The 15,747-nt window shown below is 38.0% G+C and overlaps 1 protein-coding gene across 7 annotated transcripts in view; it reads left to right on the top strand.

Annotated features, from left to right (window-relative positions):
- Positions 1-15,747, top strand: part of RIC8B (RIC8 guanine nucleotide exchange factor B) — a 118,925-nt gene that overhangs the window by 79,770 nt on the left and 23,408 nt on the right. For all 7 annotated transcript variants that reach the window (XR_009533814.1, XR_009533813.1, XR_009533812.1 and 4 more), the window contains exon 8: positions 5,806-5,950. Coding sequence is in view for 2 of the 7 variants with exons in the window: in XM_060113248.1 (XP_059969231.1) it covers positions 5,806-5,950 (145 nt within the window). In the remaining 5 variants the exon portion in view is untranslated. The remainder of the gene's footprint in view (positions 1-5,805; positions 5,951-15,747) is intronic.

The raw sequence follows: 15,747 nt of genomic DNA, 5'->3' as shown, positions 1-15,747 counted from the left end.
AAGCTGAGTTTGAAAGTTAAGGTACCATGACCAGGGCACAAAGTTCAGACCACTAAGTAGAGGCAGCAAACAGCAATCAAATTGGGTTAGGAACACAGAGACAAGATTAAAAAGGAAAATTGAAATGGGACAAGATACAAAGACCAAAATTTTATGGAAGACTTGGCGCAGAAAAAGCCATCCAAGTGCCATCTGTGCCAGGCTAAACTACACCTCCAACTGATAGCGACCCACAGGTTAACTTGTGCTCGTGCTACTGACTTGTCTTGTTGAGTGCTGACAAAACTAAATTCTTATTACCTGCCCTGCAAATTGTGTACTTTATAAGGGGTCCTAAAGACAAGCCTTACATAGTTTAATAAAAGAAAATAATTTGTAAAACAACCCCCTGCCTTTGTGGGGTATTCCCCTCCTCCCCAGCCCCCACCTTTTAACACATTTATTAACTCCCAGTGTGTGCTAGGCATTGTGGTAGGGAAGGAGCTTAGTTGCAGAGATAAATAAGGCTTGAACTCTCAGCACATAGCCCCACACCGTTATACACTTACTTTTGTCTCATTTATTTCAGTCTCAGAGGAATAGGCGTCTCTTTAGCTTGGAGCTAAGCAGTCTCCCTCTCCTGATGATCTTTTCCCTTCCTGTCTTCTCAGAAGACTTGCTTCATCAGTTGTTACCCTGTGTTCTTTTGTTTGTTAACTCTCCCTATGTTTTCCTCAATCTATATACATCTTCATGTCACTGTCCTTCACATGTTAGCATCTCGAAAGACTGATCTGTTCTTCTTTTCAGTATCTTCACTACCCACTCAGGCTTCAACTTGCTGCAAGTAAGGCTTTTCCACCATTCCCCACTTCCCAGATGCCACTGAAAATGCTTTCAGGAAGGTCACAAATTAACTAATTTTCAAAAGGAATGTGTATTTTTTAGTCTTTATCATATAACATCTCTCTTAACAGTTGACACTATTGACCACTGTCATTTTTTCTGTGCTACAACACACTCTTAGATTTCCTTTGACCTACCTCTGTTCATTCTTTTCAGTCTGAGTTGCTAACTCGTATCTTTGTCCACATCGACTTGCCAGCATTCCGTAAAGCTCTCTCTGGCCCCATCTTCACTTTGCATTGCTTCCTGAACCGTCTCTTCCCCTCACTTGGCTTCTGCTTCAGCCTGCTTTGGGGGGATTTCCAAATCTGTGTCTCTCTTAATAAACTACTAAAATAATCCTATCCCTCTGTTTCTGGTCAGGTTTTCTTCATTCTGTCTTACACAGGGCTAAGAAAAGGACTGTTCTAAAATACATATACAATATTGTCGTTCCCCCTTATAAAACTTTCAGTGACTCCCTGTCACCTACATGGTAAAATCTAAATTTTACCTCCATGGCCTACCTCTATAGTGTATCCTAAATCCACTCCCTACCCTGCCCTTCCTGCTTAATCATACTAAATTCTTTACTCTTGCATGATTATACTGCACTGTTCCTTGGCATATCTCCTTAGCTTTGCAGATGTTGTTCCTTTTGCATGGAATGCCTCTCCCATCTTTGTTAGCATAGTGAGCTTTATGTATTCTTGAAGATCACCTTAAGCAACATCTGTGTGAAGATCATCTGAGGTAGAGTTCATCATTCTCTGCTTTGTACCATTGTTACTTATCTCTGTTAATACTTTTGACATTTGCTGTGTTGTAACTTTTTGTTTATCAAACTTTTATTCTAGACATTGAGTTACTTTAGGTCAGAAATCTTGTCTTCATCTTTGGATCCCCAGTGTTTCAACAAAGTACCTTACAGATAGTAGGTACCCCATAAATGTTTAATGAAAGGCCAAATATTTGTGCTGTCTGTGAATTCAGTATGGTGAATACACTGTCTTGTGGGCTTCTCCATACAAAGGAATAATTGTAGGATACTGTGGTAAGCATCATATGAGAGGAATGTGCCAGGTACTGCAGCAACCTGGAAGAGTGATTGGTTGGTGTGGAGAAGGTCAGAGAAAGTCTTCACCTAAGAGAACAGAGGAGTGGGAAGCAGCGTTGGTATGTACAGAAAAGAGACTAGATCAAAGTGTGAGGAACCCACAAGGCACAGGAGTAATAGGCGATGAATTTGGGAAAGAAGGCAGGTGCGACAAAATGAAGATTCCTTTAGGCCCTGTTTTAGAACTTGAACTTTAGCCTTTGGGGGAGATTTTAGAGGTTTTATCCAGGAAGGTGGTAACATCATATTTTTTGCTTTACAAAGGTATGAGAGCAGGACTTTTCTGGCGGTCCAGTGGTTAAAACTCCATGCTCCCAATGCAGGGGACACAGGTTCAATCCCTGGTTGGGGAACTAAGATCCCACATGCTGTGCAGCGTGGCCAAATAAAGTAAAATAAATTAAAAAAAAGAATATCAAAGATATAACAGGCAGTTGTGTGGAACCAGGAATGGAGGGGTATGAGACTAGAAGTAGGAAGACTAGTTAGAGGAAGCTTCTAGTATAGGATTTCAAAGAGTCACAGCATTTAACTGAATGGAAAATGATTGTAAATCCTTCTCTGTGTAACAGAAGGGGGAATGGTTTCTGGGTAGAATCTGGCTCTGCCATTCTTTCTCCGTAGTAAAAGAGCAAAACCCCTTTTTTTGGTTTTCATAGTAGAGTGTGATAAAACCCACGTCTACATAAGCAATAATGCCATTACTCCCAGTGCAGTTCTGACTTTGCAGTGTGCTGCTGTGGTTGCTTTCCTCTGTTCATAGTGCCTTCTAGCATCTTGATAAAATACTTGCAACTTTCTGACTGAATGCTGTCTTGTTTCATTTCTGCAGCAGTTTCATCTAATTGCATGGATGAGTACTGTGACAAATACATTTGTGTTTCTATTTTTTTAAGGACCACTCAGAAGATCTTTTGTTTGCCTTAGCAACTCATCTTAACATCCAAATTCAGTCCATTTTCCTCTTACTACCTTCCCAATATCAAACAGGATGTTATACAGTGTATATGAAAATAGGCTAAAAACTAACTAAAAACACTCCACCAAATAATATAAATCAGAACTTCACAAAGAAAATGCCTCTCACTGTGTGGATTTTGTAGTCCATTCATCTCCTCTTCCCCAACCCCCATGTTTAAGTATTTTATCTCATTAGCAAATGTTCATTTGATTTTTAAACTATTGGCTATAGCCTTGTCTACTATTCTGAAAGCAAGGTATGTCTGAAACAGTCTTTGTAACCCAAGCTGTCACAGAGTTGACACAGAATGTTTGTTCCAGTGAATGAGCAGTAAGCACTATTTTCATAAAAGTGCTAGAGATTTTTACTATTGACTAGCTTCCAGCAGGATTTTCTGCATAAGAAAGCAGGTTATTTAGTGTTCTGTTGACTTCTTCTTAACCTATTTTGGCCTTCCATAAACTGTATTATTAAGCTATTTTAATATTTGGCCACTGTAGGTGGTTATTTACATTTTGTGTCTTTCTTACTGTTATTTTATTTTTTAAGTATATTTATTTAAACCGTTTATTTATATCATCTCAGTTTAGACTTTCACATTTTCAGTGGATATTTCTTTTCTGGAACTGCTAAACATCATATTTGTTAAAAAAATAAACCTTATCCAAAAACTTAGTGAGAGTATCATTGTCATGTGGGTTCAGATATATGATCCTTCAGCCTAAGTGACTTTGTATCTGACCATGTGGTTAAGGTCATGAATATTGAGAATATCTGTATACACTGGATATTCACTTCCCCTAATAACCCATCAAGAATCCATTAATTTATGTAAATCACTCCATCTTGTGGAGGCAAGAGGGAGCATATCAGATTTATTCAGAGGGTTTTCAGATTACACCACCATGATCCCTCATTAAATTCTAATATGATTCTACCCAGCACCCATTGAGAATTATTACCAAAGAGACCACAGTTACCAGTAGGTTTTAATGTAGAAAATAGTTAAAAGTGACTAGTGTAAAACTTTATTTAATCTACTTATATTATTAATCTGTATTTCCTTTTGCACAAATTTCACTTGTTTGCTGTGTCCTTTGAAAGCAGGACTTCCTTTTATTTGCCCCCAAATTTCCTATTTTCAGTGTCAAGGGAGGCACCCTCTCGTTCAAGTGTTTGAAAATTTAATGAACAACTCTATCCTGGACTATTCATCCTACATCCTATCCATGCCCTTCATGGTTTCATACTCATTATATATATCCCCTTTCCTTAACCACTTAGTTCCTTATCCACTGCCCCTTTCAGGTCCCCAAAATCATTCTAATTGCCCTCTTCTGAATCTTCTCCAGCTTTATTTTGTCTTTGTCCTTTTTGAGGTAAGTTATATGAATTACAGTAGTATTTCAGATGTAGATTTTACTAACGCTTTATATGTGGATAAAATACGTAGTGTTATGTTTTGTTTCCTACAGTTGTCTTTAGAATGACCTTTTATTGAAAGCCTTAAGTAAATTTTGCCATTTTTTATGTTTTGATTGAATATTCTAGTGTTCACCTTGAAACTGTACCTGAAGAAAAGAGTTTCTAAATAAAGCTGCTAAATATTCCTTAGTATTTTCCTTAAAGGTACTTAGAAATCAAAAAAATTCCTAAAATTCAGGGTTCCCCTTACATTGATGAACTGATGACAAGTTAATACTTACACAGGACCTGCACCAAGTGCTTCACTGGGCTTTTTTTTTTCTTGTTGTTAAGATAAGTCTAAAATGATCATTTTAGGGACTTCCCTGGTGGTCCAGTGGTAAAGATCTGCCTTACAATGCAGGGGACGTAGGTTCGATCCCTGGTCAGGGAACTAAGATCCCACATGCTGCAGGGCAACTAAGCCCGTGTGTCACAACTACTGAGCTCACATGCCTCAACTAGAGCCTGCGTGCTGCAAAACTGCAGAGTCCACGCACTCTGGAACCCACGTGCCACAACTACAGAGCCGACGGGCCGTGGAGCCTGTGCGCCACAACTAGAGAAGAGAAAACCCACATGCCACAACTAGAGAGAAGCCCTCGCGCCACAACAAAAGATCCTGCGTGCCGCAACTAAGACCCACGCAGCCATAAATAAATAAATAAATCTTTAAAAAATAAAATAATCATTTTACATATTACTAGGGGAAAAGAACACATTTAGTTTGTACCAGATACTTTCCTAAGCACCTTGCATGTATTAACCAGTGAGGTAGATATTATTCCAATTGTCTGTATCTGAAAACTGGAGTAAAGAGCCTGCTAGTAAGTGATAGAGCCATTATTAAGGTCCAGCAATTCCTGGCCTACCTTTCAGTGGGTATAATGTGCTTACATATTGTTGCTGACTTCTTTGAAAAAGGAGTAACTTAGCCTATCCTATTTGCTAATATCCTTAGGTTTTCTTATTTCTTATTCTCTTTCCCTCCAATTCCTATAAAAGGAATAAGAAAGATTTACATTATGTGCTATATTGGTAAAATGTCAATCTGGCTTTCATTAACTTTCTAATCATCATTTTTCTGAAACTGAATAAAGAAATCAAATTTGTGATCAAAAACTTAAAACACCACCCTTACCAATGGCCTGGCGGTCACAGAAGCCCCACTCCTGCCACAAAGTGTATTCAAAACAGGTTCATTTGCATTTCTGATACCTGAAAAAAGGTTTTTGGTCCTCAGAGCATGTAGGATTGCTACTACCACACTTTGAAAACCCCTCAATTTTAAGATTTACTACCATGGCATATATCTTTAGCCTCCCTGCGTTGGTGAGTAGTTGGTGATGATAGTGAGGACTCAAGGATTCCTGTCTAAAAACCGATTCTGTTTTTGCAGTGGATAGCCTGCTGAAATACACTGGCTATGGGAATGCTGCAGGACTGTTGGCGGCCAGGGGCCTCTTGGCTGGAGGAAGAGGAGATAATTGGTACTCAGAGGACGAGGACACAGACACTGAAGAATACAAAAATGCAAAACCAAAGTATAGTATCATGTTTCTTTTCACCTAACTATGTCTGCCTTTGAATTGATTATTTGCCTTTCACTTCCTTTGGCTTTCATTTTCCAAGTATTTCTCTTCTTTTGTGGATTTGGAAGCTTTCTGTTTAATAGTTTTAGAGGCAGTTTCATAGCTAGTGCCTTAGAGGGTGACTTCAAGTGATTGAGGAAGGATAATATTGCAAGAAATGTTCTGCTGCATGTGCTTATTGCCCTCTCCTAAGTATTAAGAGGGGTGGTGTTTTTAGATGTGTCCCGTCATATATTTAAAGGATATTGTTGCTTATTTTGTGCTCTCCTTTCCATAAGTTGAGATTTTATAAGGTATAACCAAGACCAAGTATTTAAGTTGGTTATTTGATACTTCATACTTTCTCAGAAATCTAAATGTAGGTTCCATACATTCTGATATTTCCTCTTGTGTAAAAAGCCCTTATGAGTAAATAAAGTAAAGCAACAGGGCACATTACTAGCAAAAGGAAAGAAAACTGGCTCTATGGTAAATTTTAATCAAACACTTATGGAATCATCTTTTAACAGAGGCATTAGTACACTGGATAGGCAAAGCAGAGGCTATATCCAGTTTTCCCTGAGTCAGTGCTTCCAAGTCAAAGACACTGACCGTCTCTTATCCCGAAACAAGCCCCCTCTACTCTTCTACCCCCCATCCTTTCCATCCCCCTCTCAACTCCAGCCCCAGGTAAATTGCTTAGTTTCCACTTATTAGGAGTTATTTGAGCTCAGTTTTCTGATTTTCAACTGAATGTTAAAAGGGTGTGCCCTTCCCTATTGATGATGATATTGACCTATGCTATGTTTTCTATCCACAGTCTTCTAGAGTGTGATGTGGATAATGTAGTAGTTGATCAGGGATAGAAAAATCATTATCTGCAAAATTAGGCCCTTTTTTTTAAAGTATAGATTGTGCTTTGTTGAAATGAAAATAATAGGTTGTCAGAAGGTAAAAGAAAAGATCATTCCCTAATCAGACAGGACTTACATGGCCTGTATTCTTGGCAAATCAGGTCTGAGTAGGTGGTGTTACTTGTGGCATCCCCAGGGCTGTCAGCCTCAACAGGGTCTAGGAGTGTGTCCTAGAAGAAAAAGACTTTGGGGGAAAAAAAGCTAGCAGTGGCTCTAAGCAGTAAGTTCTCAAGACTGCCACCATGTAGATGTTATAAGTTGGGCACCTCTATCAGGTATTTGAAGCTAAGACAGAAAAATAATACATTAATCTTTCTGTAATTATAGAAGTCATCATTCTAAATTATTCTTGCTAAATAACTCTTGATTTTTCCATCCCATAAACTATATTGCCATATCAGTTTAATATTTTCTGTCTCTCCATTTGAGACATTAAAATATACCATTTAAGGAGTCTCATATTTTTAAATGAAGGTAGAAATTACATTAGGCATTCATTGTGTCCCAGGGTATGTGGACACAGTCAACTAACGTAGACAACTCTTGAGTACTCATGAGTGGTTGATATCATTGCATCTCAATGTGTGGTGTTGATTTTATTTGGTAGATGACTTCTAAAATGGTATTGGTCATATATCTGGCAAACACAAGAATGCTACTATAATAAGGAAAACCTCAGAAAAAATACAAGAACACACTGGGTCTCTCCCAATAGTACGGGAAATAGAAATGTGTTACATTATTGAAGTGATATTAGATTTCAGGAAAGCACTGTTTGTTTAAATCAAGGACCATGATGTTTGATATTATTATTGTTTTGGCTCTCTGTCAGAAAGATTCTGTACTTAGGCCTTATTACATCCCTGGTTGGAATCTTCTTCAGCCTTTGGACCTGGCCTGTATCATTAATAGGAATGGTGTGTTAGTGTGGCCAGAATAGTCACCATTGTGAGATCTTGTTGTGTTTCTTAAACATTGCTCATTATAAGTATAAATATGTTTTTCTCACATCTTCCCTCTTCAGATAGATTTGCATCTGCTTTTTTCTTACATCTTCCCTCTTTCAGGTGCAACAGTGTAGTGGGATGTTTCATTTGTTAATTTAAAATACTTATTAAAATGGTCCCCATGGAAGGGGTGGTGAAAAAGTACTTTGCAAGCAAGACAGTCCTTTGTGTTCTGGGCAGTGATCCACAAGCTCGAGGAAAGAAAACTTCTTACCAATCTAGTCAAGTTTATAAAGTCAGCATTTGAAAGGATGACTTAGTCCCCTACCCCCTGATTACTCTTCACCAGTCTGTTCTCAGGATCACAGTCTGCTTCTCTTATGATGCACTTATTCACAAACAGTGCTAGCATTGGCAAAAGCAGAGAAATTACCCTTCATCCAGTTGACCCTCGTCCCATTGTCAGAAATGTAAGTGGATTCCGATTAATGCACCAAGGTAACCTATAATCCTTTAGTGGAATCTGAAACTAAGAATTGTATGGAGCTTACATTCAGGCTATGAGAGACAGTTAATATCACAACAATCCTTTTTGTGTCAAAATAAATGTATTTAATGGACTGGAAATGGCTTTCTGCAGTTAACACACTTAGACAAAATACACTCATAGAATCAAGTACATGCCACACAGGTTTTTGGTGTATGTCTAGCCATGTTTGTAAAAAGTTTTCAGATAAGCTTTGGTCCTGTATCAAAAAGAAACCAAATTTCTAAATTCTGGCTTTATACCCGTTTCTTTTATGCCTCTGAGCATGGAGGCCCCTTGACTGAATAGGTGGTATAACATAACTGATTACTGTGGTTTGTACATCATTCCAAACATCAGTTGAAAAATGTGTACGTAATGACATTTGGCTCATTTTAGACCAGTTGCTTTCAGGCTAGGTGTGGTATATAGGAGCCTATGGGTCCAAAAAGGTGTATTTAAAGGGCCACTGTATGGAGGGGTGGAAGGACGGAATGGCCAAAGTGGGCAGAACTCTAGGATGTCCCGTTGTATTCTTAATACCCCACAGTAGTTCATAATCACACCCAGCAGATTAAAATTATTCTACTAAGCAACTCAGGGGTGTTTCCTTCTTGACCATGTATCTCTCAGCAGTAGCTGTAGCAGCAGCTGTACAGTTTCTTCAGCACAAAAGACTTTTTTTTCTTTTGTCAAAATTTTGTTATGCTGCTTTAAGTCAAGTCTCATTATAATTGTGTCCATATGTTGGGACTATACAAATGAAGAGATAGCTTTGTTTTTAATATTTCTTGAAGTAGATGAGCCAGAAACAGGACTTGAAGATTTTTCTTTTTGCCTAGTTTAGACTGTGATGGTATATTTATGTATAATAGGATGTAACTAGCCTTTCTAGGAACTGAAATTTATTACTGTAAGCAATCATGAAACAAAATCTAAATTCAGATCTCTAAAGACCGGAATCAAAAATAAAATTTTGCCACTTCTGCCATGTATACTGGTTAACCAACCTTTGTGATGTTTGCAATCACACCAGTTTTGCACTTTCAAAATTGAGTTCTCTAATTTTTCTTTTGTATTTTAATTTGGGTAAATGGCCAGCAAAAGGTGTGTTACCTGAACCTACAATATTGAGCTTTGCTTCAGGTTTCATTTCCTACAGATTCACAACCATAGTTTTCTATATCCTTTATATCAAGGATATCACTCTTAATCCAACAGCCCAATGTAGGAAACATTATAAAGCACTATAATTTAAAAAGGTATTTTGGAGCTTTTTAAATTGCCTAGGTGCAACTTGGTGTATCTCTATGTATTCAGTATGTCTGTTTATATGGATGATACATGATACTTAATAGTTGATAAATAAGTGAAAGAATTACACATTACCCTATTTCTTTACATTGCTAATAGAATGCAAAAACTTGGATTAAGATGTTGTTTCACAATTTACCCTACTCTTTTAATGTGGAATCAGTTTTATATTTATATGGTAATTCTCAAATTACTTGAGACATTTTCAGCTCAGTCACCATTATTAACTGGTGTCTCTTCAGAATACCTTGTATCTGAATTTAACCATAGCAAACTCCACAAAACAGTGTTGCATGGCTTCTTTAGCAGATGCAGCTCCGTAGTGACGATTTAACTTAATAGACTAACTCACTGGATCCAAGGCCTTCTGGCTGACCTACTTCTTACCAAGTAGCTCACTTATGCTAATAATAGCTGGTATTTATTATCTAATATGTGTCAGGTACTGTTCTAAGAACTTTCCTGATATTATCTCATTTAATCTTTACAGCAAACCTTTGGGCTAGGGTTATCCCCATCTTACAGATGAGGAAACTAAAGTTCAGTGGTTTCCAGAACTTGTCTAGGGCACACAGTTCATGAGTGGTCAGGTGGCCTAACTCCAGAGCTGCTGTTTTTTGAGATTTTTGTTGTTGTTTTTGAGGTAGACAAAGCAGGTTTTACTGTGCTTTTCACTTTGCCTTCTTATTTTGGGGGTAAAATATACATAAAATTTACCATTTTAAGCATACATATCTGTGGCATTATATACATTAATGTGCAACCATCACCACCATCCATCTCCAGAACTTTTCATCTTCCCCAACTGAAACTCTGTATCCATTCCCTCTCCCCACAACCCCTGGTAACTACCATTCTACTTTCTTTCTCTATGAATGTGACTAGGAACCTCATATAAGTGGAATCTAAGAACCTCATATAAGTGAAATCATATACTTGTCCTTCTATGACTGAGTTCACTTGGAATGTCTTTAAGACTCATCCATATTGTAGCATGTGTCAAAATTTCCTTCCTTTTTCAGGCTGAGTAACATTCTATTTAATGTATTTACCACATTTTGTTTATCCATTCATCCATCAGTGGACACCTGGGTTGTTTCCACCTTTTGGCTGTTGTGAATAATGCTGCTGTGAACACGAGTGTACAAATATCTGTCCCTGCTTCGAGAGTCCCTGCTTTAACTTCTTTTGGGTATATAGCCAGAAGTGGAATTGATGGATCATATGGTAGTTCTATGTTTAATTTTTTGAGGAACTGCCGTACCATTTTACATTCCCACCAGCAATGCACAAGGGTTCCAGTTTTTCTGCATCTTCTCCAATACTTATTATTTTTCTGGCTTTTTTTTTTTAAATCTAATAGCCATCCTAACAGGTGTGAAGTCAAAGCTTGTGTTTTAACTGCTACATATTCTTCAAAGCCAATCAAAGGGAGAGATGATTTGCCCCTCACATAATTTCCCTGTTCTTAGAGCATCTATTATCTTTCTTTGATATAACCAAAATAGAAAATGAGAAAATATATTTTTTATAAACCCTGATATCCCTGAAAGCTAAAAGTTCTATTCAGTTCATTCTAGTTCACAGAAATCTGTTAGGTAATTCTGGCTCTGCCTTCATAATACATTCAGAATCTAATCACCCCTTACTGCCATCACTGCTACCTACTCCAGCCCAAGCTAAACTTTTCTCTCCCTCCAGGATCATTTTAAATAGCTTCCTAACTGGTCTTGTTGCTTCTATCCTTGTCACTCTTCAGTCTGTTCTCAACTCAGTAGCCAACGCGATCCTTATAAAATGTAAGTCAGACATCACTGCTCAAAACTCTACAATGGCTAAACACCAAAAGTCCCTGTAGTGATGTACATGCACCCTTTCTCACTGTACTGTCACCACACTGGGCTCTTCACTGTTTGTCATGCTCCAGACACACTCTTGCCTGAGGCCTCTGCATCACTGACTGCTCCTTCTGCCTGGAATGCCTATTCTCCAGATAGCTACATGTCTTTTTCCCTCACCTCCTTCATGTCTTTACTCAATTATCATCTTCCTAGTAAAGTCTGTCCTGTCCCCATATTAAAAATTGCCACACTCCTACCTTTACCCCTCCACCTTGCACTTCCTTCCTCTTTTTCCTTCATAGCACTTACTACCTTCTAACATACCATATAATTTACTTATTCATTTAGTCTTTTTTCCCCACTAGAAGATAAACTCCATGAGAGAAATTTTTTTATTCATTGAGATGGCCCCAAAATAGTGCCTCACATACTATAGGCACTCAGTAAATTTTTGTTGAATTAATTTTTTTGAGTTGTTGAATAAATTTAAGTTGGTCAACCCCTTCTCAACATTAGGATACCAAAACAGTTGAGGTCCCTGCCCTCATCAAGCTTCACATCTAGTTGGGGAGTGGGGCCAGGGAATGGAATTCAAGAAAACAGGATATGGTAAATTTCCACTCTGCTCTTTTGATTGCTTTTGTGGAGTGGCAGATTATGGAGAGTTTTTCCTGGAAAGACATTTCTAATTCCATGTGCATATAATGTCTCCTTTCCCACCCCACCTGCCCCCTTCTTCTGTGATCTGGCACACAAATGCCTTTTCCTAAAAACCCTGATCCCTTTCCTAGAGGTTACAAATTGTCAGTCCATAGGCTACATTTAGCCTGCAAGTAGGTTTTGCTTCACTTGCCTGATGTTGTATTGGTTATTTGGTTTTATGTTTTTAATTTTTGTTTTACATAGGGCTTCTTAAAATAATTTAGAATTCAGATATTTCAGATGAAAATCTGAATTTCTAACTTCTTTTGAAAAACTGGAAGTTCTGATAACATTGAGCCTGCATTCTCACATGGTAACTGACTGATGGAGTTGAGTGACTGTGGCCCCTGTCATACCAGGCATAAGCTCCTTTGAGTTGATAATGTATCTTTTTTTTTGAATTTTATTTTTTTATACAGCGGGTTCTTATTAGTTATCCATTTTATACATTATTAGTGTATATATGTCAATCCCAATCTCCCAATTCATCACACCACCACCACCACCTGCCACTTTCCCCCCTTGGTGTCCATACATTTGTTCTCTACATCTGTGTCTCAGTTTCTTCCCTGCAAACCAGTTCATCTGTACCATTTTTCTAGGTTCCCATATGCATTAATATACGATATGTGTTTTTCTCTTTCTGACTTACTTCACTCTGTATGACAGTCTCTAGATTCATCCACGTCTCTACAAATGACCCAATTTCATTCCCTTTTATGGCTGAGTAATATTCCATTGTATAAATGTTCTTTATCCACGTTCTTTATCCATTCATCTGTCAGTGGGCATTTAGGTTGCTTCCATGACCTGGCTATTGTAAATAGTGAACATTGGGGTGCAGGTGTCTTTTTGAATTATGGTTTTCTCAGGATATATGCCCAGTAGTGGGATTGCCGGGCTGTATAGTAGTTCTATTTTTAGTTTCTTACGGAACCTCCATACTGTGCTCCATAGTGGCTGTGTCAATTTATATTCTCCCCGACAGTGCAAGACGGTTCCCTTTTCTCCACACCCTGTCCACCATTTGTTGTTTTTAGATTGATGATGCCCATTCTAACCGGTGTGAGGTGATACCTCATTGTAGTTTTTTTTTTTTTTTTTTTTTTTTTTTTTTGCGGTACGCGGGCCTCTCACTGTTGTGGCCTCTCCCGTTGCGGAGCGCAGGCTCCGGATGCACAGGCTCAGCGGCCATGGCTCACGGGCCCAGCCGCTCCGCGGCATGTGGGATCTTCCCAGACCGGGGCACGAACCCGTGTCCCCTGCATCGGCAGGCGGACTCTCAACCACTGCGCCACCAGGGAAGCCCCCTCATTGTAGTTTTGATTTGCATTTCTCTGATAATTAGTGATGTTGAACAGCATTTTCATGTGCCTCTTGGCCATCTGTATGTCTTTTTTGGAGAAATGTCTATTTACGTCTTCTGCCCATTTTTGGATTGGTTTTTTTTTTTTTAATATTGAGCTGCATGAGCTGTTTATATATTTTGGAGATTAATCCTTTGTCCGTTGATTCATTTGCAAATATTTCCTCCCATTCTGAGGGTTGTCTTTTCGTCTTGTTTATAGTTTCCTTTGCTGTACAAAAGCTTTTAAGTTTCATGAGGTCCCATTCATTTATTTTTCCTTTTATTTCCATTACACTAGGAGGTGGATCAAAAAAGATCTTGCTGTGATTTATGTCAAAGAGTGTTCTTCCTCTATTTTCCTCTAAGAGTTTTACAGTGTCCAGTCTTACATTTAAGTCCCTAATCCATTTTGAGTTTATTTTTGTGTATGGTGTTAAGGAGTGTTCTAATTTCATTCTTGTACATGCAGCTGTCCAGTTTTCCCAGCACCACTTATTGAAGAGACTGTCTTTTCTCCATTGTGTATCCTTGCCTCCTTTGTCATAGATTAGTTGACCACAGGTGTATGGGTTTATCTCTGGGCTCTCTATCCTGTTCCATTGATCTATATTTCTGTTCTTGTGCCAGTACCATATCATCTTGATTACTGTAGCTTTGTAGTATAGTCTGAATTCAGGGAGTCTGATTCCTCCAGCTCCGTTTTTTTTCCCTCAAGACTGCTTTGGCTATTCGGTGTCTTTTGTGTCTCCACACAAATTGTAAGATTTTTTGTTCTAGTTCTGTAAAAACTGCTATTGGTAATTTGATAGGGATTGCACTGAATCTGTAGATTGCTCTGGTAGTATAGTCATTTTCACAATATTGATTCTTCCAAACCAAGAACATGGTATATCTTTCCATCATCTTTAATTTCTTTCATCAGTGTCTTATACTTTTCTGCATACAGGCCTTTTGTCTCCCTAGGTAGGTTTATTCCTAGATATTTTATTCTTTTTGTTGCAGTGGTAAATGGGAGTGTTTTCTTGATTTCACTTTCAGATTTTTCATCATTAGTGTATAGGAATGCCAGAGATTTCTGTGCATTAATTTTGTATCCTGCCACTTTACCAAATTCATTGATTAGCTCTAGTAGTTTTATGGTGACATCTTTAGGGTTCTCCATGTATAGTATCATGTCATCTGCAAACAGTGACAGTTTTACTTCCTCTTTTCCAATTTGTATTCCTTTTGTTTCTTTTTCTAGTCTGATTGCCATGGCTAGGACTTCCAAAACTATGTTGAATAATAGTGGTGAGAGTGGACATCCTTCTCTTGTTCCTGATCTTAGAGGAAATGCTTTCAGGTTTTCACCATTGAGAATGACGTTGGCTGTGGGTTTGTTGTATATGGCCTTTATTATGTTGTAGTAGGTTCCCTCTGTGCCCACTTTCTGGAGAGTTTTTATCATAAATGAGTGTTGAATTTTGTCAAAAGTTTTGTCTGCATCTATTGAGATGATCATATGGTTTTTATTCTTCAATTTGTTAATGTGGTGTATCACATTGATTGTTTTGTGTATATTGAAGAGTCCTTGCATCCCTAGGATAAATCCTTGATCATGGTGTATGATCCTTTTAATGTGTTGTTGGATTCTGTTTGCTAGTATTTTGTTGAGAATTTCTGCATCTATATTCATCAGTGATATTGGTCTGTAATTTTCTTTTTTTGTAGTATCTTTGCCTGGTTTTGGTATCAGGGTGATGGTCACCTCATAGAATGAGTTTGGGAGTGTTCCTTCCTCTGAAATTGTTTGGAAGATTTTGAGAAGGATAGGTGTTAGCTCTTCTCTAAATGTTTGATAGAATTCACCTGTGAAGCCATCTGGTCCTGGACTTTGTTTGCTGGAAGATTTTTAATCACAGGTTCAATTTCATTACTTGTGATTGTTCTGTTTGTATTTCCTATTTCTTTCTGGTTCAGTCTTGGAAGGTTATACCTTTCTAAGAATTTGTCCATTTCTTCTAGGTTGTCCATTTTACTGGCACAGAGTTGCTTGTAGTAGTCTCTTAGGATGCTTTGTATTTCTGCAGTGTCTCTTGTAACTTCTCCTTTTTCATTTCTAATTTTATATATATATATATATATATATATATATATATTTTTTTTTTTTTTTTTTTTTTTGCGGTACGCGGGCCTTTC

This window comes from Mesoplodon densirostris, chromosome 11, assembly GCF_025265405.1.
Source record: "Mesoplodon densirostris isolate mMesDen1 chromosome 11, mMesDen1 primary haplotype, whole genome shotgun sequence".
In the NCBI taxonomy this organism is placed as follows: Eukaryota; Metazoa; Chordata; class Mammalia; order Artiodactyla; family Ziphiidae; genus Mesoplodon; species Mesoplodon densirostris.
Note: the sequence above shows the minus strand (reverse complement) of the source record. Positions and strands in the feature narration are given on the sequence as shown.